This window comes from Kalmanozyma brasiliensis (genome assembly GCF_000497045.1).
Source record: "Kalmanozyma brasiliensis GHG001 unplaced genomic scaffold PSEUBRA_SCAF2, whole genome shotgun sequence".
Classification (NCBI taxonomy): Eukaryota; Fungi; Basidiomycota; class Ustilaginomycetes; order Ustilaginales; genus Kalmanozyma; species Kalmanozyma brasiliensis.
This window is the reverse complement of record NW_015961959.1, coordinates 1,226,538-1,252,124: the sequence shown is the minus strand read 5'-3', so window position 1 is coordinate 1,252,124 and position 25,587 is coordinate 1,226,538. Positions and strand designations below refer to the sequence as shown.

The 25,587-nt window shown below is 56.8% G+C and overlaps 11 protein-coding genes across 11 annotated transcripts; 5 read left to right on the top strand and 6 right to left on the bottom strand.

Annotated features, from left to right (window-relative positions):
- Positions 1–10: 10 nt before the first annotated feature.
- PSEUBRA_003022 (Glycoside hydrolase, family 31) lies at positions 11–2,620 on the bottom strand (the record flags this gene model as incomplete). The annotated part of the gene is made up of 1 exon (XM_016437372.1): positions 11–2,620. One exon carries the CDS (start codon positions 2,618–2,620, stop codon positions 11–13), a length of 2,610 nt encoding a protein of 869 aa, XP_016292886.1.
- Positions 2,621–4,518: 1,898 nt separating this feature from the next.
- On the bottom strand, positions 4,519–6,314 carry PSEUBRA_003021 (Major facilitator superfamily; the record flags this gene model as incomplete). The annotated part of the gene is made up of 2 exons (XM_016437377.1): positions 4,519–5,495; positions 5,669–6,314. The coding sequence occupies 2 exons, from the start codon at positions 6,312–6,314 to the stop codon at positions 4,519–4,521; spliced, it is 1,623 nt and encodes a 540-aa protein (XP_016292885.1).
- A 3,100-nt stretch (positions 6,315–9,414) lies between these two features.
- Positions 9,415–11,754, top strand: PSEUBRA_003020 (Phox-associated domain protein; the record flags this gene model as incomplete). Its single annotated transcript, XM_016437403.2, has 1 exon — positions 9,415–11,754. The coding sequence occupies one exon, from the start codon at positions 9,415–9,417 to the stop codon at positions 11,752–11,754; it is 2,340 nt and encodes a 779-aa protein (XP_016292884.2).
- Positions 11,755–13,379: 1,625 nt separating this feature from the next.
- Positions 13,380–14,357, top strand: PSEUBRA_003019 (hem peroxidase, plant/fungal/bacterial; the record flags this gene model as incomplete). The annotated part of the gene is made up of 1 exon (XM_016437398.1): positions 13,380–14,357. One exon carries the CDS (start codon positions 13,380–13,382, stop codon positions 14,355–14,357), a length of 978 nt encoding a protein of 325 aa, XP_016292883.1.
- Positions 14,358–14,599: 242 nt separating this feature from the next.
- On the bottom strand, positions 14,600–15,223 carry PSEUBRA_003018 (uncharacterized protein; the record flags this gene model as incomplete). The annotated part of the gene is made up of 1 exon (XM_016437383.1): positions 14,600–15,223. The coding sequence occupies one exon, from the start codon at positions 15,221–15,223 to the stop codon at positions 14,600–14,602; it is 624 nt and encodes a 207-aa protein (XP_016292882.1).
- A 714-nt stretch (positions 15,224–15,937) lies between these two features.
- On the top strand, positions 15,938–16,693 carry PSEUBRA_003017 (uncharacterized protein; the record flags this gene model as incomplete). The annotated part of the gene is made up of 1 exon (XM_016437392.2): positions 15,938–16,693. The coding sequence occupies one exon, from the start codon at positions 15,938–15,940 to the stop codon at positions 16,691–16,693; it is 756 nt and encodes a 251-aa protein (XP_016292881.2).
- A 508-nt stretch (positions 16,694–17,201) lies between these two features.
- PSEUBRA_003016 (Glycosyl hydrolase, family 88) lies at positions 17,202–18,371 on the top strand (the record flags this gene model as incomplete). The annotated part of the gene is made up of 1 exon (XM_016437394.1): positions 17,202–18,371. The coding sequence occupies one exon, from the start codon at positions 17,202–17,204 to the stop codon at positions 18,369–18,371; it is 1,170 nt and encodes a 389-aa protein (XP_016292880.1).
- Positions 18,372–18,426: 55 nt separating this feature from the next.
- Positions 18,427–19,206, bottom strand: PSEUBRA_003015 (GNAT domain protein; the record flags this gene model as incomplete). Its single annotated transcript, XM_016437373.1, has 1 exon — positions 18,427–19,206. The coding sequence occupies one exon, from the start codon at positions 19,204–19,206 to the stop codon at positions 18,427–18,429; it is 780 nt and encodes a 259-aa protein (XP_016292879.1).
- Positions 19,207–19,552: 346 nt separating this feature from the next.
- Positions 19,553–20,887, bottom strand: PSEUBRA_003014 (uncharacterized protein; the record flags this gene model as incomplete). The annotated part of the gene is made up of 1 exon (XM_059464948.1): positions 19,553–20,887. One exon carries the CDS (start codon positions 20,885–20,887, stop codon positions 19,553–19,555), a length of 1,335 nt encoding a protein of 444 aa, XP_059321341.1.
- Positions 20,888–21,702: 815 nt separating this feature from the next.
- On the top strand, positions 21,703–22,593 carry PSEUBRA_003013 (uncharacterized protein; the record flags this gene model as incomplete). The annotated part of the gene is made up of 1 exon (XM_059464947.1): positions 21,703–22,593. The coding sequence occupies one exon, from the start codon at positions 21,703–21,705 to the stop codon at positions 22,591–22,593; it is 891 nt and encodes a 296-aa protein (XP_059321340.1).
- Positions 22,594–23,942: 1,349 nt separating this feature from the next.
- Positions 23,943–25,523, bottom strand: PSEUBRA_003012 (uncharacterized protein; the record flags this gene model as incomplete). The annotated part of the gene is made up of 1 exon (XM_016437371.1): positions 23,943–25,523. The coding sequence occupies one exon, from the start codon at positions 25,521–25,523 to the stop codon at positions 23,943–23,945; it is 1,581 nt and encodes a 526-aa protein (XP_016292878.1).
- Positions 25,524–25,587: the final 64 nt, after the last annotated feature.

Here is a 25,587-nt window from a genome sequence, read left to right as displayed (position 1 = left end):
CGGAAACGACTCAGAGACCCGAAACAGTGATAGCATAGGCAGTCTGGCCCTTGTACAGCATGGTCTTGCTCGCGCCCTGCACCTTCCTCGTGTCGGCCCTGGGCAGGATGACCCAGAGCGTGTTGCCCCAAAGGGGCTTGAAGTCGCTCTTTGTCGCACTGGCCTTGACCGACACCTCGTCCTGGCTCGACGAGATGTCGACCTTGAACTCAGCGACCGCAGGCTTGGCGGACACGCCGTCGTCCTCGATCCAGCTGTAGGTGTACTCGCTTGGGCTCTTTGCGTCAACAGGCGATGGGAAGACCTCGATACCACGCCAGTCGTCGTACACACACTGGCCGCCCTCCTGCTCGGTCAAGATCTTGGTTCCGCTGCAGGTGATTGTCGCAGGGCCCTCGTTCTGAGTGATCGTCACCTTGCCGAGACCGACAGGGACCACCGTTCCCTCTCGAGCGAAGACAGCAAAGTGCGACAGAGGCGTCGAGACGTTCTCGACCCACTGACCCGACTTGTACACCTTGAACGGCGAGTGCGTGTCGTAGTACACCTTAGTATCTTCCTTGCCGGCAGCGGGCAAGTAGACACGACGGGTGAGCTCGTTCTCGTGGTACGCACCGGCGACCAACAGCTGACCGTGACCGATCCAGTAGTCGAACCCTTCGAGCACCTCGCGAGAGTAGACGTTCGGGTCGGCGGCGAACTCGTTCCATCCGAGCCACGTGTTCATCGGTTCGGCGGCGAGGTGCGAGCGCCAGTTGAGGTTGTTGATGAACGGCAGGAGCTCGTAACGTCGCTTGATGGTGGTGCGGATGATGTCGACGACCTCGGGGTACATCCAGGGGAGGTTGTTGAGCTTGACACCCGTTGGGTCCTCCTTGCAGGGCTTGAAGGAGTGGATGCAGAAGCGGGGCTGGGTGATACCCGACTGGATCCAGCGGACGAACAGCTCGGGGCTGGGGAGCGGGCCGGCGAAGCCACCGATGTCGTTGCCGTACGATTGCATGAGCGACATCTGCGCGTTGAGGCCCATGGCGATCGAGCCACGGAGGTTGTGCCAGCTGGTGCGGTTGTCGCCGGACCAGGTGGATGCTGCCCACTTCTGCGTGCCGACGTTGGCAGATCGGGTGAGAACGAAGGGTCGACGGTCAGGGTGCTGCGTGACGAGCGCCTGATGCGACTCGCGAGCCATCAGCTCGGTGTTGGTCATGCGACCCAGGGCACCGACAGGGGTTGGCTTGCCGGTGCGGTTGCCGTCCACCTTGGCGTCGCCGTCGAGCTCGTTCTTGCAGATGAAAGCGTCGTCGAAGAGCAGGAACTCGTTGTTGTCGTTCCACAGCGAGTCGACTCCGAGCTTGCACAGCTCGAGCGCACCTTGACGCCACCACTCTCGACCCGCCTTGGAGGTGAGGTCGACCCACGAGCCGAGCGCAGTGCAGCCGATGCCACTCGACCAGATACGAGTGACCACAGGCTTATTGCCGTTGTTGGGGTCGGTGAAGAGCGCGCCGGCGTCGTACAGCTTCTGGTAGTGTGGGTGGGCCTGCGCGACGTATGGCTTGATGTTGGGGGTGACGCGGATGCCGGCTTTGTGGAACGTCTTGACGAGCTCGGCAAAGTCCGGGTAGCGTCGCGTGTTCATGGTGAAGACGAGACGGTTGCCCTCGCCGTCCACGGTGTAGCCCGAAGAAAGGTGGATGGCGGAGCAAGGGATGTCGTGCTGCTTGCATGTGCCAGGGAAGCCGGAGAGCAGCTCCTGTGCGATGGGCACGTCGCTCTCACCGAGACCCATTCCACTGGCGAGGTATCCCAGCCAATCCCTAGGGACGAGGAGGGGGCGACCGACCAGATCCGAGAACTGCGTTACGACCTGCTGAGCCTGCTCACCGAGGATGATGTACTCCTCCAGACCACCGTAGTGCTGAGCGTACTTCTTGAACATGCCCCATGGCTCGTCGATGAAGCGACCAACGTCCCAGTTGGCGTCCGAGTTGGAGGCCGAGTAGATACCGACCACCGAGGTGAGCGGCTGAGGCTCTCCGTCGGCATCAAAAGGCTTGGGTAACGACATGAGGAAAGGAGTGTGCTTGTAGAGAGGATCGGTGCGGTAGGCATCGTAGCTGGCCGAATCACTTCCCGAGATGCAGAAGGATCGGTGGGTGAGGTCGAGCGGAGCAGCCTTCTCGCCCATGCCAATGTGAAGATTTTGGTTGTTGAAGCGGGTGTACCTCGTGACGCCCGTCTCCGAGTAGCAGTATGACTTGTGCGGGTTGTCGCCAAAGATGCGAACCTTGTCGTTGCTGCCCTCGACGGTCTCGTGGATCTCGACGATAGGAGTGTCATCGAACTGCACGGTCACTTCGTGCGCCAAGCCGTCGACGCTGAGGGTAGCCTTTTGCGCGCCAGTATCGACCTTGGCGGAGACAGCGAGCGGCTTGTTGCTCCAGTGCACATTGCTTTGTTGCGGAAGCGGGTGATTTGGCCCGACGACAGTGATCTTGTAGATGGTGGGAGTGAGGAAACTCAACGACCACTCGAAGCCTTGCTCGTTCGTGAGCTTGAAGGCATCAGAGGGCTGCTGGCTCGCCGGAGCGAGGTTCGTCAATGGTCTTTCGACGAGCATCTTGGATTAGTGGCTGTCGAGATGGAGTGAAGACAGGAATGGGGAAGGAAGGGAGGATGCGGTTAGAGAACAAGACGATGGAGCATGCACAATATGCTTTAAGAGGATGGTCACGCATCTGACTAGCGGATGCGAGCGACTCGATGAGGAACGCTTCTTCTGATTGTGCTTGCATGCATGCCACGCCGAACAAGAGACCGAGATCGTCACTTCCTCCTCCGCACTCATCAAGCATCCTGCGTTCCCCACCCTTTCCCCACATGACTTTCGGCTCGCATCGCTTGCCCTCAGCTTCGGTCCACTCGATGCAGTTGCTTCTCAGCTTCTCGAGGTTTCACTATTGTCTTGCGCACGCGAATGAACAGCTGAATTGGCACAAGCGAGCTTGAACGTGGACAGCGCTCAGAGCACTCGCGTGTCTGTGCGAGCCCCGCCTGGAAGAAATCGTCTCAGGGTCCAGCCTCGACCCCACCAGGAACCAAAAAAAATCAATACTCCGCCATCTCAGTAAATTTGTGGGTGGGGCAGCCGCCGTTGACGGATCGACCGGACCGCCGCGCCTCCTATCCGAACAGGCGAGACAGCGTTGCGGCTTACCGGACCGCTACGGATGCGTTGCGATGCAGAGGGTCATGCAACAAACAGATAGCATTGGAGGAGAGCACTGGAGGCAAAAGCGGTGGAGAGAAGCGAGGCCGAAGGATAGCAGTGGGCGGGAAGGGAGATCAGCTGGCCGGAATAGGCGGCAAAGAGGAAGCAAAGCCGACCAGCCAAGAAAAGAGGCGTTGGAGCACACTGCACGACCAGGGACTCGGCTCGGTCAGGTCGGAGGGAGGCCTCTGAATTCGCCGGTCAACGATGTAAAGTGTCCTAAATCCGACCCGCGTCTTTTTGCCCGCAATCCTGTTGGTTGATAGAGATTCAAGCTCCGCCCGCCCCCGCCACTGTAGGGAAAGAAGATCATCCGCTTGCTTGAGTCGAAGTGCCAGCTTAGCGTTTCCTCGTTGCCCACGTCGATGGTATCCGCATTAGCCGTAGAAGGAAATTCGCGTGTGCCGCTTTGTCTTCAGAGAAAGAGTCCTGGAGTTTCAAAGCAACCGTCTGCCTTTTGTCTGACTCGTCGCGCGTCCTCAAGAGCGGCTGTCCGCCTTGTCCAGATGCATGTCGTGCTACGGGCGCCAGCTTTGTTCGAAGTGCATCCCGTGCCCTGTTTCTGTTTGCGGGTGAAGGCCCCTCCCCAGACTCTCAGCTTCGCTATAGTCCGCGTTCAGAGATACCGCATGAGCTGTCTGCTGTGGCTTCGAAGTCACAGCGATGCTCTGTCGTGCGTTTGTGTTGAGAGAGCTGGCTGATTAAAGGAAGCACTGCGCGCCATTGTGTCAAACCTTCAGCGCTGGGAACAACCCGCGAGGAGCGAGCACTGCCTGCGGGGACAGCCAGAAGCTCTTGGAGCGAGAGCGCGCGGTGTGCTCGTTGGTAAGGGCGTGAGAGCGAGAAATTGTTGGAGAGGCCAGGCGCTGCGTGCAACGCAGGGCTTGGTCGCTCCAACAATTTCTTGCTCTCACGCCTACATCGACTGGCACACAGCGCCTTGCCGACCTAAGCCCTCTCTCTGATGCTGAACGCAATCTCACGGCCCCGTGCAAATCTGAAATGAGCTTCATTTCCAAGGCGGAGTCTGACAGCCTGCAAAGCGGTCAGCCCACCTCATTAATTCTGCTTGGCGGTGTTCAAGATAATCACTCGATGCCTGGGGAAGGATCGGCGACGCTGATGCTGACAGCTTAAGCGCGGACAGTAGCGAGAGAATGCGGTGCATAGCGTGACATTTTGATCATAAGAAAGGTTACAGTGTAGACGACAGGGAGCAAGACAGACAGGAACGAGCGCTGAGACGCTTAGTACTGGTATCGGAAGTTGATGTTCTGCCTGTCGGTCAAGTCGAGGAAAGCCTGGGAAAGGTCGATCTCGTCCTCGGCGTCCTCAGCGCGGCCCTTGAGGATGTTGTTGGCACGCTTCTTCTGGGCGTTCTGACGCATGTAGTGGATACGCAGGCCGATAAGCACAAGGATCGAGGCGGCATAGCATCCAAGCTGACCAATGAAGGCGTTTCGATAAATAGGCGCATCCTTTGCTTGGAAGAGCTGAGGACCGGCCGAATTACCAGCAGCCCAGCCAATGAAGGTCATAGCAGTGACGACACCACGTTTTGTCTGTCCACCGACGTTCCTGGAAAGCAGGGAGAAGGAGAGCGTGGCCTGGGCCTGCAAGCAAATGGTCATGTAGAAAGCGAAGAGAAGACCACCGGCGTGGTCTTTGTTGTTGGGAACAGTAAGGAAAATGACGGCTGAGATGATGTTGGGGATAGTGAAGCAGACGGCGGTAAGGATAGTCTGGTTCCACTTCTTGGCGATGTAAGCAGCGAGGAGTAGGACGGTGATCTGGAAACCGCCCTGGGCGAGGCCGAGCAGGTTGGTCTGGAGAACCGAGAAGCCGAGGTTGGTCTTGATGATGATGTTGCCGTACGAGCCGAGACCACCGGTGGGGATGGTGTTGAGCAAGTTGATCAGGAAAAGGCACCAAGCCTGGGGGTCCTTGAGCGCCTCGTAGAGGTGCTCCTTCTTGAACTTTCGGTTCTGGACACCGGTCTGGTTCTCACGAACGCGCTCGACCAGCTTTACGCGGTCCTCGTCCGAGATGCCGCGAGCCTTCATGGGCGAGGCGGGAAGGTACCAGACGATGGTGATTCCCCAGATAATGGTGAGCAATCCGAGGACGAGGAACATGATCCTCCACGAAGAGAGCGCGGCGCCCTGGATGTGATAGAATGCAAAACCAAGCAAGCCGCCCACGCCAGCTTGCACGCCGTTCATACCTAAAGGGGTTTGGGATTCAGAAGGAGCAGAAGGAAGAGTGAAACGATGAGCGAAGAGGAAAAGGATGTCAGCGAATATGGTCGGGGGGGCGAAAATATCGCGTGCTTGGTGGGAGCAAAAATTAATCGCATCGCTGCGTGGGGGAAATCAAGTGCGGGGATTCGAAACTTACAGTACCAAAGAGTGACAGTGCGAGCCTGCTCCTCCTTCTTGTACCAAATGGCCGATAGAGCGATGAAAGCGGGCTGGCAGACACACTCGAAGACGCCGAGCATGATTCGGAGGATTAGGATACCGGTGAAGTTCTTGGTGATGGCGACAAAGCAGCACGAGAGACCCCATGCGAAGACACAGAAACCGAGCCATCGGTTGATAGGGAGACGCTGGACGAGGTAGTTCTGGGGACCTTCAGTGACGAGGATAGCGAGGTAAAGACAGGTGAAAAGCCAAGAGTACTCCTGGCCTTTGAGGTGGAGGTCGGTGCGAATGCCCATGATGGCGGCGAACGAGAGAATCTGCTTGTCGAGCGACTGGCAGAAGTAGGTACCGAGCATGACGAGCAGGACCTTCCTGTCGACGAGGCGGAGCAGTCGCTTGTTCTCCTCGGGCGTGATGGTGACCGAGGCATCGGTGTACTTGAGCACCTCCTCGTCAGCCTCTTCAACGATAGTGCTGGGCAGCACGGGAATCTGCGAGGCAGGGTTCTTGCCGTTCAGAACGCTCTCCTTCTCGAGGATCGAGGCATCAGTGGTGATCGACTCGACCATGCCGAGCTTGTGGGCTCCCTCGAGATCGGGAGTCTGGGTCTTCTCAGCCATGATGGACGAAGTGCGAACAGAGGAGGGAAGGAGGAGGAGAGGATGTGGGGACGAGGTGAGAAGAGAATGCGGGGAACGTGACCAGCAGGTTGAGGGTCTATATACCTGTGGGACCAAGTCGAGGTCGAAAGTTCGTCGTGATGAAGCGGACCCTTACGAAGGGCAGGCAGGCGATACAGCGACAGTCTCAGCTGCCGAGCGATAGCATGGAGACCCCGTGGAGAAGCTCGCATGTTTCATGCTACGATTTTGCATCGACTCAAGCTCTCACACTGTGCTGCTGTGCCCGAACAAATGCTCCTGCAAGGAACATGAAATTTTTAATCTTAGCTTCCCGAACCCTGACCCAAAGGAAAAAGTGACGGTGCTGCTCAAGATTTCGACCTCCCACTGCATACCGGAGCTCAGCCGCTGCACTGGTTTCCGCTGCCCGACAATGTTCCCACGTCGCACATGTCTTCACTGTTGAAAGAAACTGCGCGCTGCAAGGCCATGAGGTGCCATGTTTCGAGATTGACAACGGACGGGACTAATTTCTCCCAAGCGGGGAAGGTAGTTTGGCCGGCGAGATCCACACGGACAGCACAGCTCGCTTGGAAGTAATCCGGACATGCTCCGCATGAACTGGCAGGAGGAACGGCACGACACGGTCCGGAGCGGTGCATCTGAGTCTGGAACCTGCGATTTGTGTCCATGTCGACAGCAAAGAAAGCCACAAACGCGGAAGGGGGACCGGAAGATCGGTACGAAGTTGCATGTGTGCGCGTGCGGTGGCAGAGGTGGCTTCAGGCTAAGCGAGAATGACCGGTCGGGCAAGGCTTGCGTCCAAACGGATGTTTCCGCGCATGCGGGGGGGAGAGGAGGTGGGTGTGGGGATAGAGGCCAAGGAATTGTCGGAACTACTGGATCGGTCAAGGCAAGTTCGTGGGGGATGCTCCAGACGGGGATGAACGACAGATGATTGGGGCCCCAGGAAGTCGCTCTGTGATTGGGACCATGCAGAGGTTCGGGATTAGGACCATCGGCCAGGCACGGTAAAACCAAGCGTGCAGGAGGGTGAGCGGCAGCAGTGTGGTCACGATGGCGGCTGGAGGCCTGTTCACGTGGCGAGATTTTCGCGCGACAGATGTCAAATTTGTCTCGACACTGCGCTTGTGCCGCCAAAGGAGGAACAATGGAGCGGAGACGGCGAATTTGTAGAGGTGCCGTGGGGCGGCTTTGTGACCAGGGTCCACGCTGTCCACTCGGGCAGAAGCACAGTGTGGCCGTTGCTCGGCGTCCACAGAACAGAGTTGGCCGGTCGGGATGTCGGTACAAAGAATTTGCCGCTCCGCTTGCAACTTAACCGGTTGAATATTCACATGCGCTCGAGCCTTGGCCACGCCTCCTTGGCTTCAGGCACGAGGGCATGCACTCAGCAGAACTGTGCAGCACTCGAAGCCTATCTCCGCGACCCGGACATGGAGATTCGCCTGTCCGATCCATTCGACAACGTCCACTTCGTAAGCACAGACAACACATGGAAATCTCGGACGTCGATCACACCAGTGATGTCCCTCCTTCGTGCATGCACGACAGACGTGCAGCCGATCCGGCCGAACGGTCCTGTTGCGGACCTGTTGCGGACCTGTTCTTGGCTATGGCTTGACCTGCTTTCGAGCCACTTCGATTGAGTAGCATGATCTAACGGAAAGAGATGGTCTTCCGGTCCGAGGACCGTTGTTTGTCGTCACAATCTGCATCTTCGATGTCTTGGCGTCTTTGCATCAAAGCGTGATGATGCTTTGCTGCATGCTGAACCTCGCTTGGCTTATCTCGTCGTGCGACGCCTCAGGACCGACGTTCTTGCAGCAGACACACGAACAAAGTAAAGAAAGCTCTTTTGCGAGATTTTGCACACGATACCGAAAGGCGAGCTCAGTAATGTCAAGAAGGGAATCAGCATGGACCAGGGTCAGCGCGAGGCACGCTCTGTCTTTGCAGTCAGACCAGATCGAGTAGTTCCTTGACTCCAAGACGGACCAGATTCAGCCTGTCATCGCCGATCGAAGCCCGGAGGCGCGTCAAAAAGTTGGTCTTTGACAAGAAGATCACTCAAGTGCCCGCCAGCTCGCTGTCGTTGACCAAAAGTCTCGATTACCGGCTTGTCTACCACCGCCGGTGCAGCTCGATACACTGATCCATGTCTGCGTCGCGGAAGGTACTGAAGGCGAAAGGAGGCAAACACGTACCAGTTCATGTGATGAGGGGCTCTGTGAGGGATGATGCATGGCGATGAACGGTCCTCTAAAGCTCAGGCTCGGGCAAGAGTCGCGGGGAGGCGGGGACATTCGCCAGAGCGATTTTCTATCGGTATCTTGGACAAAGACCGGGCCGCTGTTGTGTTGGAAAGCTTGAAGCGACGGCAATGCCCAAAGCTCACTTCTAGCGTCGACGCTATAAGTCTCTTGCAGCATTGAGATCGAGCTTTCGAGACGAAGAGTTGCAGGCGAGCTATGTTGCCCTGCATGCTCATAGAAGTGGGTCAAGAGCAACTCAGACGGATGACAGAGCTCATTGTGGTGGACTGCGGTCGTGAACGATTGAACGCCTCCGGCGCCGAGGGAAGATGAGATCAATGGTTCGTTGCTGGGGCTGTCTCCTGCTGTACGTGCGGTCCACATTGCCTTCGAACTCATGCTTCTTGCCGACTGCGCTCGTCCCGGCGGTAATATCTTCGGAGGCTACTCGCGCGAGCGTGCTCACATGAATGAAGAGATGAGGTCCAGGGGTGGGCGAGGCAGACGAAGTGGGCGGTGAGAGGAAGCATTCGGAGGCTGAGCAACTGGCTTTAGCTGGATTTTCGTGACCACAGTTTCGGCGTGGCTTTTGTTTTATTTTTTCCTTGAAAATTGAAATTTCGTGCTGGACCCCTGAAAATGCAAGCCTGCTGAGCGAAGGGGTCCTGACGCGTGTCTGCAACACGCTGCTCAAGCACAGATCATCTCGGTGGAGTTGTTGTTCTCCACGACTTCCATCTCTCTTGCTCTCCCATCGACCTACGAACGAAAATGCTGTCACCAAGTATATAGCAGCACGCCAAGATTTTGTCATCTCAGCGATGGCTCGGGACGCCATGCGACGAGGCGCGGTGTCGCCTTCTCCTCTGTCTTCTCCTGCACCTTCGGCAGTGGCTGCGTTCGCTGCCCGCAAGGACGGATCTTTTCCCTTTGCGTCAGCATCGGGCCCCTTTCGAGATGTCGGCGCATCCATCACCGCTTCTCACGCCTCGGTCAGCACCCAACAAGCTCATGCTACACTCTCGCCGCGTCCCAGATCGCCTGCTCCTTTTCGCATCGACTCGGCCGACCCTCTGAGCGGCGTGGCGACCACGGTAAACTCCAGACCGCTCAGCGACAACACAGACCGACGCTCGAGTCACGGATCACAGAACAGCTCATTGGCTGCTCAGAGCGCTCGTGAAGGAGCCATATCCTCGAAGAGAACATCGATATCCGACAAGCTTGCGGAGCGTGCCTTCTATCGTCGCATCCTCTTCCAAGATCTGCCAGCAGCGACGGAAGCACCCAGTATTACGCATGACACTGATCTAGATCACGAGATCTACCTGCTACTCGCCTATCTCTTGCGCGAGACCGTGCTTCCTTGGTATAGCAAGCTGACGCCAGACCGCGAGTTTCTCACTCAGATCACCTCGATCGTCACCTCGATCATCCACACAATCGTCGAACGTCAGACTGCCGGCCATACCGATGCAGTCGACGCTGGCATTCACGCTACCACCTCGGGATCCGACGCAGAGCTGCCGAGGTTGCATGACCTGCTCTCTCGGGACATTCCACTGGTTCTTCGTCAGCATTGCTCCGACTTCAGACAGGCTCAGGGCAAGGCAGAGAGCGCATGGGCTCCGCTGGGAACGTCTTCGTCATCGTCCATACCATCCCTCGTTGCGTCACAATCCGAACAAGATGAACGCCGGCGTCAACAAGTCTACGAGGAGCTGCCACCAGAACATCAGCAGGTGCTCTCCTCCACAACGAAGCCCACCTCCCACACTTCGCCGTTGCAATTGGCACAACAGTTCATGGCTGCGTCCCCTCACCCTGGACTCGATCCGAGAACGGGCTCACTCGACGGCAAGATTGACCCAGCATATCTTCGCATCGCCGTAGTCAACCTTCTCTCGTCGCTGCTGCCCGCAGACGAATACGCGCCGGACACGGAAAAGTTCATTGTGCGCGATGTGCTCGTGACTGTCCTCCGAGGAGCGCTTGCTCGGTCCTTCCGGCCCTGGTTCTTTGTGCAGAGTCTACACAAGGCTCTGGACGCAGCTGGCTGGGCGAGCGATCTTTCTTTGGCGTTCGTGCCATCGGTCAACGACAATCCTGGCTCGTCAGCTGCCGCGACTCGTCAACGCAGCGCAGTAGACAGCGTCGTCTCGCTCGCCATAGGTCTGCTGACTCGGTTGCCAGCTCTTCTTCTGCAAGCATGGACATTTTTGGTCTTGACTGCGATTCCTTTTCTGGTGCGTGCCTACTTTGACCTGTTCAACGTGCAGCGCGCTCGCAAGAGGCGGACGCAACATCAGCGTGGTCAGTCTCAGCTCGACGACATTAGCAGCCTCAAGCGTTCCCCCAGCCTCAGATCTACTTTGCCATCGTCACGGTCCACAGGCAGCTTGGTCGAGCGCAAGATGCACGGCCGGTATCCGTCGCGCAAATTCCAGTTCAGTCTCGAGGACTTGGCCCAAGACCAGGCACACTCGTCAGCCATCAACGCCGACTCGAATTACACTCCTGCCGAGCCCCCGAACGGCCAAATGGAGGATAGACCAGCGTCAGACGGACAGGGAGCGGCTGACGAGGCAGGCCTTGCGCCAGACTACGTCGGCAACTGGCTCGAGGCGATGGAAGCGATGCTCCAAGTCGACTCGCGCCTGCTGTTGAGGACGCTGTTTGGTCTCGCTCGGACGATATTGGGAACGACCGGGCTAGGCGAGTCGGTGAACCGCATGACAGCGCGCAGGATCAACGCCGAGCTCAAAGATACAGCCAAGCTTGCACGAATGGTGCGCGAACTCCGCGGGACCCTGCTGCCGAATGGCCATCTTCCGCCGTCGGTGCCTGATCCCGATGTGGAGACGCAGGAAGCCGAATGGATCCGCCTTCGCTTACGACTCACTTGTTCCACAGCACGTGATGGTCAAGAGCCGATCGCACTGTGGCTGGCGAAGAAGGTGCTGCTTGGAAGTGCCGATGACGGACTGCACCGAGGCGGCTCGGGAGCATGCATGGAAGAAGCGCAAATCCAAGTTGGGCGGCTCACGACCTGGCTGGAGCCGTTCTGCTCACCACAGGCTGCAGGGCCCAACACGCTGCTGGCCATCTTGCTGTTCGAGCGCGTCGTGGTGGCAATCTCTCCGGACCTGACATTGGCCTGAGCACCAAAGACCTTCGCGAGCAGTGAGAATGTTTCTATGTGCACCAGCCCTACGTTCACGACTCCTTACGATAATGATACCCTTCACCCGATGTGCTTTCGAGTCAGATCGTGACGAGAACGACGCTCCCTCCCTCTTTGGCACAATGGTTTTGAGAAGTTTGTTAGACCCAGGCAGGGACCGGCTCGTAAAATTGCCGATCAAGGGTCCGACCTGCGTGATATCATTTTCTGTCTCTGGTTGGTCATGCGAGAAGGGCAGTCCGGCGAGGCTACCGTAAGCCGGTTTTCACGCGAGCTCCAGCCGAGATGTCCAAAGACGCAGCCAGCCACCTCATCGTCCCCCTCTCAAGATCAGGTATGAGTAATATCTTAGTCACCACAGTCAGCAGCCACTGCCACAGCCTCATGGTCACAAAGTCGCGCTCAACTGCCAGGTGTCTCCAGATCCGGATCAGCATTGATACGGGGCATGCCATGCCTTCTTGAGGGAAGAGCAATTGAATCCCAGAGACTGACCGGCAAGGCGAGAGCAGGAGCCGGAGATCGATATCGACGTGCATGAGCAAGATCGCCTCTTTTGACGGATGTAAAGCAGCGCAGATAACGAATTCACATGCGCCGCCGCTGAGCCAGATTCATTTTCGCCTGCCAACTTTGTCGAAGCGAATCACGAGGACTTTTTTTCTCCGAAATGACCAAAAATGAGTGGTTGTAGACCCTGTATGACGCGACCAGGCTAGGAGAATTATGTTCGCTTAGCCATCTGGAATGCGGTAACTGACCGGCTCAGCCCTCAGAAATTTTTCCTGCGAGGGCGGATCGACAAATTTCAAGCTCACGTAAGTCAAAGTGTCAAAGATAGGATCATCCACTTGGCCGGTCTGCCTTTCCTGTTTGTATTGATGTCACTTTGATCCAAAGCAGATTGACTATATCATTGCCTGCTGAACAGATGAGGAGCAGCGCATCAACGACAAGCAAAAGCTTTCAAAAGGCCGATGGGGTGGTGTCGTATGTGATGCAGATGAAGGCGATTGAGAGGATGAGGTTCGAGCCGTCTTGAGCCGCAGACAGGCGCGAAGAAGACCCTCTTTTCAGTCTCAACTGAGCTCTCGAGTGTGTATGCGTGACACGTCCGGCTCGAGTCGGGTGATACCGCTCCCTTGCGCTTCCTCACCAAGCCTTTCCAAGCCGCTCTTCCACACAAATCACAGTCCTCGCCCTCGCCCGCCCTATCACCCCGACTGCGTTTAGACTCATTGCCTTGCATGTCGCAGCCGCTGCAGGCTGAGCTTTCAACAGCGTGCTCTCTGCCAACTGCGGAACCCTGATTGAGCTGGCAGAACCCTACCTGCAGCTCCTCCGCCAAATCCACTTCCCTCGATTGGCTGTGTCACTTTTTCTTTCTCGCACCTTCGCCTTCCCTCTCCGCTCCGGTTGCCGGCTGCCCCACACATCCGTTGTTCACCTTTGAGATTGCAGGCCGCCGTCAGTCCTTCCTTCCTTCCATCACACCATCACTCACGGTCACCTATCCTCCACGCTCTCTGTGACCCTTTCCACCTCATCTCAAACCTGATCTCCCCTTTCACTCGCGCATACACCCTCCCGGACATCCTCAAAATGACCAAGCAGGCCGACTACGACGCCGTCAAGAAGGACATCATCGCCGTCCTCAAGCAGCCCGAGTACGACGATGGCTCGGCGGGACCCGTCCTCGTTCGTCTCGCATGGCACGCAAGCGGCACCTACTGCGCCGAGACGGACACCGGCGGATCCAACGGTGCCGGTATGCGATACGAAGCCGAAGGTGGTGACCCCGCCAACGCCGGTCTGCAGCACGCTCGTGTCTTCCTCGAGCCCATCAAGGAGAAGCACTCGTGGATCACCTACGCCGACCTCTGGACGCTTGCTGGTGCCGTAGCTATCGAGGCGATGGGCGGTCCTCAGATCCAGTGGAAGCCTGGCCGCACCGACTTTGCAGACGACTCGCGCCTTCCACCCCGCGGTCGACTCCCCGACGGTGCCCAAGGTGCCGACCACATCCGCTTCATCTTCTACCGCATGGGCTTCAACGACCAGGAGATCGTCGCGCTCTCGGGCGCCCACAACCTCGGCCGATGCCACTCGGACCGTTCCGGCTTCGAAGGCCCCTGGGTCAACTCGCCCACCCGCTTCTCGAATCAATACTACAAGCTGCTGCTCAAGCTCAAGTGGTCGCCCAAGAAGTGGGATGGACCGTTCCAGTACGTCGCCAAAGCTCCCGGTGCCGACGATGACGACGAGCACCTCATGATGCTCCCCACCGACTACGCGCTCATCCAGGATGACAAGTTCCGCCCCTGGGTCGAGAAGTACGCCGACGACAGGGACCTCTTCTTCAACGACTTCGCCAAGGTCTTTGCCAAGTTGATGGAGCTCGGTGTCTACAGGGACGAGAGCGGCATCGCCAAGGCGGACAAGATGAAGGCGTACAATGCAGAGTACAAGTCGGCGCCACAGAAGTCGTCCAAGCCCGGCGCGCCGGGTGCCGGCAAGGATGGTGAGGCGGACCCGCTCGCGAGACAGAACGCCAAGGCGCAGAGACAGGCAAGGCTTTGATGCGACGCCGACTATTTCCATCTATACTCGCAGCATTTGTGTAACTCTCGCTTCCATGTCATGATCTCTTGCAGTTTTCAATAGACGCATTTCGTAGTATACAGAGTGTGGCCAAACGCTCGAGCATTGATGTGCCCCTGCTGGCAGCTCAGGTCGGCATTGACCCGAAATGGGGCCCACTGAGAAAGCTGGGACGACTCTTTCCGCTGATTGCTGTCCGTCATGTGTGTGATGCGAGTCCTTCACCAGTCGTCCACCACGACCTTGGCCTCGTCCACCACGACCCCTCTTCTCCGGTATGCTTGCGCGACGTCTTCCGAAGTAGGATCCTGTTTCGCCTCAGGTCCCTTCTCCGCCCTCGCCTTCTCGACGCTGTGCTCCTCCAACAGCTGCATCGCATTGGGCCCAATTGGCCAGGTGCCATCGACATGCCAGCTCGCCTTGAGCGTCTGCGATACGATCTCCATCGGCAGGCCTCTGTTCGGTCCTGCTCCCGTGATCGGCTTGCCCGTATCCAGAGCTGCATGGACGCGCTTCAAGATCGCCGGCCAGGCATCGTCTCGAAGAAGCTTCTCGTCGTGCGACGTGCGTGCGAGCGTCGTGCGGATCCTGTCGAGGGTGGTCAGGAACGATGCGGTCGCTTGGGTGGAAGGTGCAATGGTGAGCGCTCGAGGTCGACCATCTTGCGAGCCGCCATCTGCCATGACACGGCTACATTCGATGTCGAGCGGTGCGACCAGTCCGCAGATCGCAGGCTGCTCCGGACTGAGCTGGTATAGGTGGTTGTGACGACCGAAAGAGGAATGAGAGAGGCAAAAGGAGCCAAAGGGACCCTTTTCTGGAAGCGAGCCCGTCAAAAATTCCATCTCGCAGATCCGGCTTGGATCACCCGATCTCGTGGCTCAAAGTGTTAGAGCCGCCGCGGGAAGTGCGCCCAGCCCCTGTCCAGCTTCCTTCCTCGACTTTGACGGGTCGGCTCGCAGTCAGAGCCTCAGGGGTCAGGCGCAGCCGCTTCATCAACTCCTCTGACTGCCTTCGAGTGCAATGGTGCAGGCGCACGGTGGAGCTGCATGTCAGTCTCAGTGTCACTTATGCCGGCGCCTGCACCTGCATCAGGAGCGTCGGACAGGGGTTCGAGCGTGCGTGCGCAGCAGCTTGCCCGGTCTCGTGGCTCTCATCATTGCAGCTGCGCAGCGTTCATCACCAATCGTGAACCCTGAATCTGGTGTCGAAGCTTTCTCTTATGCAGTTGAGCCCAAAATAGAGCCCCTGAGGGCTTCGCATGTAGCACAGGGTCGAGCTGTGTCGATTACGAGTCGTTGATCTCTTGTTGGATGCTGCCATGATCTTGATCACCACTACTGCCATCGGCGGCCACCGACTGCTGACGACGACCGCTACGAGCCTTCCACGATCCAACAACATCCCTCGCCCCGCATTATAAAAAGCAAGTAGCCCTCTGCACTCTTCACGACGACATCGGGGTAATCAAGATGATACACTTGAGGACGAGGAGTGGTTCGAGGATGTCGATCACCTTCATGCTGACGGTGCTTCTGATCATCAGCGCTCTCAACATCATGGCTCAAGCGCGACCCATCGTCGAGGCTGCAAGTACACCGCCAGTCGCCGTCAAGCGATCGCTCATGCCCACGCCCGCGCCTCGTATCCCGACCATCAACGCTCGCTCCACCTCGGACGAGATCTACGAGATCTACTCTTCTCACCATATGCCTACTCCCATCAGGCGTCAGGACCAGCCTTCTGTCCCACTCTCATCTCTCGGTCCACCTCGCTTCCCATCCGACATTCCCTCGTGCCCCAAATGTGAAGCGCAATACTCCTCTCTCTCATCCTGTATGGGCGCCTCGTCGGTCTTCGCCAACGCCACGTCGATCTTCAACGACCCGATCGCGTACATCAACGTCATTCGCTGCGCATGCACCGACACCTTCCAATCGGTCTACCCGCAGTGTCTCGACTGCTTCCAGCGCACCGACCAGTGCTACTACCTAGGGACGGATCCGCAGGGCACGGGTGCGGACAAGGTGGTGAGCAACCTGAGGAGCATCTGTGGGCTAGGGAGTGCATTGCTCGGCGGCGTAGCGAGTGTTAATGGGGACGTGGGGACGGTGGTCCCGAGTCAACCGGGGAGCTATACGGATGTCTCGACGACCGGTGCGGGGTATAAGGACGCTAGTACAGGTGCGATCTTCCAGAGTTCGGGCGGCAGGTCGGTCGTGGATGACGCGGTGAAGGGGTGGAGAATGGTGGCAGTGGTGGTGGGTGTCAGTGCGTTTGCGATGGCGGGCGGTGCCGCCAGGCTCACGTTTTAGTCACCTTGACGGACTCCTGTACGCTTCTGATGATTTTCCTGTACGACTCTGTAATGGCTTCTCATTGCAGTGAAATGACGACTCCTCACTATGGATTAGTACGAGGTCTTCTAGATCACGAATCATCGGTACAGACCGGCGTCCTAGCTAGTGAAGGTGAGCAAGGCAAGACCCTCCAAGCGCAATTCTGTGGGGTAAGGGCGACAGGCGAATTTATCGGAGTGGGGGAGAACAACACCACGCGGGGGAATCGGCGGCAGACGTGGGGGCCGACTCATGCTTCGACTTCGACTTCGAACGTCAGTCACTTCAAAAGGCGGCTTTCATCGTCCCAAATGGGACCTCATCAGCCCTCTGCCATCACCTGACGACCTCTTGAGGATCAAATCAGCATCATCACGGTCGGGCGCAAGTTTCTGTCCTTCCGCCTTACCTGCACGTGTCCTCCTTGGCATCTCGACCACCATCAGCAACCACTCCCTGACACTTCCGAACACCACCTGCCACAATGACGACCGATACAACATCCCCGCTCTCGACCAGCGAAGCCTCCCAACTGGTCGACAAGCTCATCCACAAGCTCCTTCACAACGAAGATCCGGATGGCGCCTTCCTTCTCCCGCTCGCGGACGGTCGTGTGATCGATACAAAAGGCTGGGCGGGCTGGGAGTGGACGCACGGCGTCGCGCTCTTCGCCTTATTCGAGCATCATACACTCACCTCCTCTTCTACCTCCCTCTCGATCATCCACGACTGGTTTGCGAATCGCAAGCGTGAGGGTGGCACCACCAAAAACATCAATACCATGGCGGCCCTCCTCTCGCTCGCATGCGTCTACGAGCTGGACCCCCTCTCCCATGCATCGTACAAAGAGATGCTGATCGAATGGGCAGAGTGGGTGATTCACGCCCTACCCAAGACCGAAGAGGGCGGGTTCCAACACATCACCTACGATCTGCAAAACGAGGGTCAGCTGTGGGATGACACACTCATGATGACCGTCCTACCCCTCGCCAAGATCGGTCAGGTGCTGGGCGTCGAGCGGTACGTTGAGGAGGCCAAATATCAGTTCTTGCTACATATCAAGTATCTGTACGATCCAAAGACCGGGTTGTGGTTCCACGGATGGACGTTCGAGGGTCGACATCACTTTGCAGGCGCACACTGGGCAAGGGGAAACTGCTGGATTACGCTGGCCATTCCACTATTCTTCCACATCTTGGGTGCGGAGGATAAGGATCTGGCGGATAAGGGGTCGTTCTTCGCAAGACATCTGATCGGTACACTCGAGGCGCAGCTGGATGCATTGCTGCCCCTGCAGGATCAGAAGACGGGGCTGTGGCATACACTGCTCAAGTACGATGATTCGTACGTCGAGTCGTCCGCCACTGCTGGCTTTGCTGCCGGTGCATACCTCGCGCTCAGATTCGGGCTGATCAAGGATCAGAAGAAGAGAGAGCAGTACAAGACGATGGCGGACAGAGCGCTCAAAGGCGTAGTCGACATGATTGCGGAGGACGGAGAGGTTCAGCAGACGTCGTTCGGCACCGCGATGGGACACGATCTCGACTTCTACCGGAAGATTCCTATCACACCGATGCCTTACGGCCAGGCATTAGCGCTTCTCGCCATCGTCGAAAGCATGGCGCTAAGCGGAACTCACTCAAAGACGGCTTGATCTCTCGAACATCGATACATTGAACCCATATCTGTATGGCTGACGCGCGTGTGTTCTACAACGGCACCGCAGGCATCTGCAACGACTCTGGCACCGCATACCCAAACTTGGCATGTGCCTGCTTCAACGTGAGGATCTGTGCCCCCGTCTGCGGATCAAAGTTGTCCGGGCTCAACCACGCCTCCAACGCGGCTTTCCTCTGCGGCCACTCATCGTCCACCACCGAGAACCAAGCTGTGTCCCTGTTCCTCCCCTTCAACACGAGCATCTTCCTGAAGAGCCCCTCGTACGTGAATCCATATCTTGTCGCCGCGCGCTTCGAGGGGAGATTGAGATTGTTGCACTTCCACTCGACCCTCCTGTATCCTAGATCGTCGAACGCGTGCTTGAGCATGAGGAACACCGCCTCGCTCGACTTGCGCGATCGTTGAAGCAGTGACGAGAACAGAATGTTGCCGATCTCAATGGTGCGATGCTTAGGGTTGATGTTGAGATACGAGATGATGCCGAGGATGGTGGGTGCCGAGTAAGAGGCGGGTTGCTTGTCAACAATGACCCAGAAGACCATGTTGTTGTTGTTGGATGTTCGAGCAGACATGTAGGCGACAAAGAGTTCGCGATCGCCGTTGAAAGGTCCTTCGAGCATGTAGTCCCATAGTCGCTCGTGCTCGGGCAGCGCGACGAGAGGATAGAGCGCCTCGGTGTGGTCGGTGCTGAGCGGGACGAGGTCGATGTACTGGCCTGGGATCGTGACGCGAGCTGGGAATTGCGCCGGCTCGGTGGGCACGACGGGTCCAAGACGCTGCAGCGCCTCTTCGTCGTTGAGGGACAGCATCTTGATGAGTTGGTGATTGGAGGAAAGAAGGTCGATTGGCTCAGGACGGGTCCTGATATAGTTAAGCAAGACCGGCCGTCGGTTTCGAGTCAGAGGAAGAACCCTTCGGCTAGGCTTTATCAAGGACTGAGCCGAACAAAACTCCGAAAAGTCCTACGGTTGACCCGAGTTTATGCGGCATGACAGGCGAGCAGCGGTGACTCGCCTTCCAATTCGGCTTCTCCACGTGTCGAAACGCTTCGTACAACGACCGCTTTGCCATGGGACGCCTAGCATGATGCATTGTAACGTCGAGAATACCATGGACTTGAGACAATCGACAGCTCAGTCAACCGCTGATCACGGCCTAACGCATTGAAGCAAGGGTCGAAGAAGAAGCCTCGTTGGGCATCACAGCAGAGTAATCGGTGATCTTGTCGAACTTTGCCACTCCAAAGTAGTCTTGATTGTGGCCGTACGCGACCCAGTCGGCTTCCAGCTCTGACTTGCCCTCGTGCACGGCGGCTGCCCACTTTCTGACTCGTCCGGCCTGAAGCCAGAACTTCCGATTGCACTCTGGATTGATGATGCCGTCATCATCGCACCTTCTGCACAAGACAAAGCGAGAGTCAAAGTCCGGAGGAAGACACTCCACTCCCAAGAATCGGCAGTACTCGCAGGGAACCCCGTGACGATACCAGATTCTCTCTCGCTCTTGAGGCATAAAGGCAGGCCTGCGATTCGCTGTCGAGGCTGACGTTGCTGAACTGGATGATTCATCGGATGTCCAGAGAAGCTGCTGGTCCGAAAGCGGAGAAGCACTGCCAGGGTGCGCGACGGTGTGGTCGTATTGATGATCGTCAACCACGTGGTTGTGGTAGGAGCTGATGTAGGTGTTGCGGTCTTCTGCTGTGAAGACGCTGGGGAGATCTCGATTTATCAGCCGCTCCAAGGCATCATCGTCGTCGTTTGCGCCGTCTGCGATCCGTCCAGCTGCAAGTTCGATTGCATTAGTCTCGATCGCGTCTTCTTCACCATTGCTGTCCATGGTCAGATCGATGACGGTCCTTGGTTCGTGGACAAGGCTGCTGGCGAAGGACACTCCGTCCTCGGAAGCCTTTCGTGCGGTCCACGCGATGAGCTGCGCTCCTTGTAACGCCCCGAGTCCTGACCTGGCAACGGGCTGCTGTTGTCTATTACTTCCAATTTGGTCGTGGAGCAGCAGTGTCGAAACGATCCTGTCGAAGTCGAAGTCAGCAGAGCTGTAAACCGGTGGCGTTGCAGGTCTTCCTGGAATCGCATTGGTCGCAAGCTCGACTGCCGCAGCCATGAGGGAATGCTTCAGCGCAGATGGATCGACAGTCGCATGGCGCTGCTGCGCTTCTTTGACATGATCGAGACTATTTACGATGACGATCGTCTCCACGAATAGATCCGTCCATGCCTGCAAGGAGTAGCCGTCGACAAAGATGTCGGGTCCAATGGACATCGTTAGGTTCTGGCTCATGTCGACATTGAATGCGTCGAGTATCTCATCGGCTCGACGGAAGCAGCGGGTTGTCAGGGAATCGATCTCCGATATGGCTTCATTGCTGATGCTCGGTTGTTGAAGCAATTCGAAGATGGCTTCGAAGTTGAATGTCGTGATATCATCCTTGTCGTAGCGGATCGGCCCAAAGTTTTCTGAATGATGCTCGAACATAGAGTGATGAAAGCGGCTTGTCCCAAGAGTCGGTAAGAGGGAAGATGGTGGAGACTTGACCTGATTCTGAGGTACGAGAGGTGATTGGAAGTGAGAGACAAAAGAGATCCCAACGTATTGAAGTCGAAGCGACCAGGGACGCTATTGACAAACACGCGTTCCTTTGTGTCACAGACCTGAACAAGGCGTTCGCCCACTCGACTCGTTAAGCACGATTGCGATCGTGGACTGGACTAGTTTTGTCCAAGAAAGGGCTCACGAGGAAGAAGAGCGGCAGAGAAAGCTTCATGCAAGGAAATGAAATGCCCGCATCTTGTACGCAGAAGTGGGTTGAACTTTGACGAGATGCAGACCTTTCCGAGAGCGACGTGGTCCAAGCTCGACCGTCGTCCAAACGTGAAAATCTTGACAACGTGAGCGAAAGGCTCGTCGGACACGACTCATGAGCCCTCAGCAGGCTTCGCCTAAGAAGCTGTGCCTTTGTGGACATGAGTGTTTGCGTGTGGCGATGTCTGGCTCGCTGTCACGTTGACGAGCTCTTCTTTCAAAGGGTAGTACCGGCCTGCTTGAGGCGCGGCGTTTCGACTCAACCCACTTTGATGTGATTCCCACAAGCCTCCTTTCGGCTGCTGCTCGGTGTCCTCTCTATAGTCACACTTGACTTCATTTCAGAAAGAAAAGCCTCGACTGAGCACGCAACTTGTGTGCAAAATGAAAAGGGACAGGTGGCACTTTCTTCGCTTTGAGACAGATCTCTCATTCCTCTCCCGCTTCTAAGAAGCGTCTCGCAGCTGCATCATCTGATCGGCTTCAGCATGGAGCAGTCTCTGCAGGCTCAAGTTGGAGACCTGCGTCGGCAGGTCATCGAGCTTAGCGCTCTAGTAGAGCGCCAAGGCCTGCGACCTCCGGCGTCGAGTGGCCAGAACACCAGCATCTCTTCCACGCAGGAAGGACAGGGTCGAGAAGAAGAAGACGAGCTTCCATATCTCAACGAACCCAACCACGATCGATACCCTGCCACAGCGATGTGGATTGTTCGTCTACGAGTCAAGTACGAGGCAGATCCCCACGCACAGGTGCCACAGCTGCCCCCGTTCAAACACCCCGACACAGAATTGCCCGCCAACTGGCTGCGCAATTGCATCGAACTGCTGATGGACCGGAAGATCGAGCAGAGCCGTTGGCCAACGTTGATCGCACAGGCCTTCGAAGGCCCTCACAAGACCTGGTGGTACAGCGTGTCCGCTGACAATCCCGTGGGACAGATGCCGTGGGAGCATTTTCACACTAAGTTCTTCACCGAATTTCTTCTGCGCTCTCCTCACCATCAGCAATGGGCCGAGCTCGAATACCTGCCGTATCAGCAGCTCGACGTGACGACTCTGGTGGAAAGGTTCAGACGTCTCAGTCTTAACATTCCGGCACTTCTTCCTCTGGACAAGCTGAAGGATTTCTTTCGGCGCTCGCTGCCGGCTGATCTGAACCGGGAGATCGACTACGACGAAAGGGAGGATCCCTCCGAGGAGATGGAGGAGCTCTTCCGACACGTCTTGTTCTTCGTCGAATCGCATCGCCAGCTAGACATGCTGGCCGAGAGGCGACGTCTCCGAGACGCGGCCAACATGGAGATGATTGGCTCAAGCTCGCCCGACACGCATCAGGTAGTCGATGAGATTGACAGTATGATTGGGACTCGGAACGAGTGAAGATTCGCTCTTGCCTCTTCGATTCACAATCGTGGACATCAAGGCCGAGCGCTTCATGCTCCAAAACTGGATATATTTGTAAACTTTGCCACGTCAGTAACGTGCCTCTGGGCAGAACGCTCCGTCCATCAAGTGCTTGGGCATTACTGTCCAGCACATTTGGATACGCATGATACAGCGTGGGCCATCGCACAAGTTTGTCTTCCTGACCTGTCTATGCATTTTTAACTCCTTCAAGTTTTGCGTGTCCGACTGTGTCTCGAGCTCTGGCTTCTTCTAAGTGATATATGATAGACCACAAATTAGCTGACAGCCATGCACTTTCGCTTTGACCTCCTGACCATCTTGATGCAGGTAGCACGCAACACTGTGCACGGTGCCTTTGGGTTCGCATGCGGTGCAGAGGAGCTCCAAGGCATTAGTTCGTGTGACAGGAAGATCATCTGTCTTCGTCTCCTCCATCTCCGTCAAGTTCCATACCAATTGCTTCCGGAGGGAGTCAGGCGTTCCCTAGCTTTTGCCTTCTCAGTATGGTGGACGCGATTCTTCGGAAGCAAGCCGCAGCATTCCAGGAGCAAATCGAAGAACTTGAGGCTTCGATCATGCGCCTCAAGTATCGTACAATCCTGCTCGAAGAGAGACTCGATGCGATGGCAGACTCCAGGGCTGCACCACAGTCTGAATCATCCATATCGTCCTCCATGCCGGACCGAGACTCTGCGAGCGCAGCATGGCTACGTAACATCAAAGCGACAAGCAATGCCTCTTCTTCTGCCTATTACATCTATTTGCCAACCTTCGACTCTGCGGCTGAGGATCTACCCGTCGAGTGGCTACGCAGCTGTGTGGAGCGGCTTATCGAGTTCCGGGAAAATCAGGAGGACTGGTCTCGACACATCGGCTCAAACTTGAATCGGAAGCACCAGCTGTGGTATCAAGCGCTTCGTGCTCAACATTCAGCCAAAATCCCCTGGAATATCTTTCTTTCCAAGTTCTTGAACGAGTTCCAGCTCCAAGACCCATATACTACGTTGCTTGCCCAAGTGCGGACTCTTCGCAATAAGCAGGTTGAGCCAGCCAAACTTATCGAAAAGTTCCGAAAGGTCATGATTCTGGCACCTAAGGATACCTTCTCCTGCGGACAGTTGCAGGTTTACTTTCTGGATGCCTTACCCGATCGTTTCGAGCAGTTCAAAAACAGCTTGGGGCCCCTACCGGAGACAATGGAGCTGCTCTTCTCCAAAGTCCGTCAGGCAGATGCGACTCAGCCTGCAAAAGCCACGAAGCTCCTGAAGTGAGCGTTCACTTCGTGCAGATCATCCGACGTTTCCTTAGAATGTTCATTGCAATCACAACTTCGTCTTCCCTACTTGTCTACGCAGCTTCTCCTCCTTCAGCTTCTGCGAATCCGACTGTGTCTCGAGCACCTTGACAAGTGCTTCAGCCAACGCCTCTGGCTCCTCCTGAGCAACGAGATGGTTTCCCTCGATCGTGAAGCTGACCCCGCGCTCCAACGCATCAATGTCCGCGGCAAGCGATCTGTTGTTGAAGCCGCCCTTCATGTTGACGAACCCGATCCAAGCGCCATGATCCGTCGTCAACATGCCTCTTTTACCGATCATGCTCATCCAAGTCGAGCAGAATGCGGCGGCCTCGTGCCATTTGGTGTTGTTCAGCTCGAGCGGCGTGCGTTTGAGGTCGTTCTCGTGCAGGTCTTCTGACGCCAGCGCACGCGCTGCGGGTATGGTGGATGGTCGAAGGCCAAATCGCAGATGCAGTTCAAGTACGCGCGGGTGCCAGGCTTGGAAGAAGGGTTTCGACTTGAAGTAGGCCTCTGCGTCCGGGAGCGAGTCGAAGGTGTCTTTGCGTGCGATAGCGCCTCGAGCGAGCGGGACTTCGTGGAGCGGCGCGAAGAAGGGAATGTCGATCTCCTTTTCGTCGTCAAAGTGGACGATGGCGGGGTCGACGAGCATGAGGCCTTCGAACATGCGCGGTCGAGCGTGGAGCAGGAAGGTGAGCGAAGCGCCGCCGAACGAGTGTCCGAGCCCCATGAGTCGCCGTTTCGATTTCGGTGACGAAGCTTTGTGCGAGGGAAGGAATGTTGGAAGCCACGTCGGAGGTGCGGAGGGGTCGCAAGGTGTCTCGGGCAGATAGTGCTCGAGGAACTTGAGCACGTCTCGCGGGTGGTCGGCCCAGTTGATCACATCTCCGAGCACGTCACGATTGATGCTCGCAGCTTGACCAGAATGAGTACAATCAAACACCCAGATTTCGTCTATTCTGTACTTGCCGCGCACTTGTTCGCCCTGAAGCTTTTGGATGAACGCTTCTATCGCAGGCTCGAAGATCTCCTTGTGGAAGCCGTTAGCGTGGGCCATAATCAGAGTGATGCCTTCCCTCGTATCCTTTGCCTTCGCGCTTGGCGCGTCATCATGGTCGAGTGCAGCTGGGACGATGCGGTTGACAGTATTCCAGAGCTGCACCTCGTTCGCCGTTCTCGCCTCTGTGATTCTGGCTGTATGTCCGGACTTGGAGCATCCCTCCCGAAGCGAGCGCATCAGCTTGATCTGATCCTCCTTCTCCTTGCCTCCGCAAATTTGGAGCCAGTGGTCAAAGTCGACCTCTCTTCGCCGCCTCTGTTCGGCTTTTGCCGCTTGCGGATCCGAGGGCAGGGGGCCGAGACCATAGCTATTCGGGATGTTGGCTTCGTAGATGTCTGACTTGGCCGAACGGACGTGCGATCGAGGCCATGCTGCAGGGTAGACGTGTGTTGTGGAGATCCACTGCTGCGTCTTTGGCGAGGCAGAATCCTGAGATGGAGCAGTGAAAGCGATGCGCGGTGAAAGTGTTAGTACGTCGGGTCGCTTGGCCTGCACTAGAGGCTCCAGCGACGGCAAGAGGTCGGCGGGGCGAAAGTCGTCAGAAGTCATGTTATTGGGTCAGATTTTGGGCAGAGAATGGCAACGAGTGGCAGGATGGTCGTCTTCTGGTCTT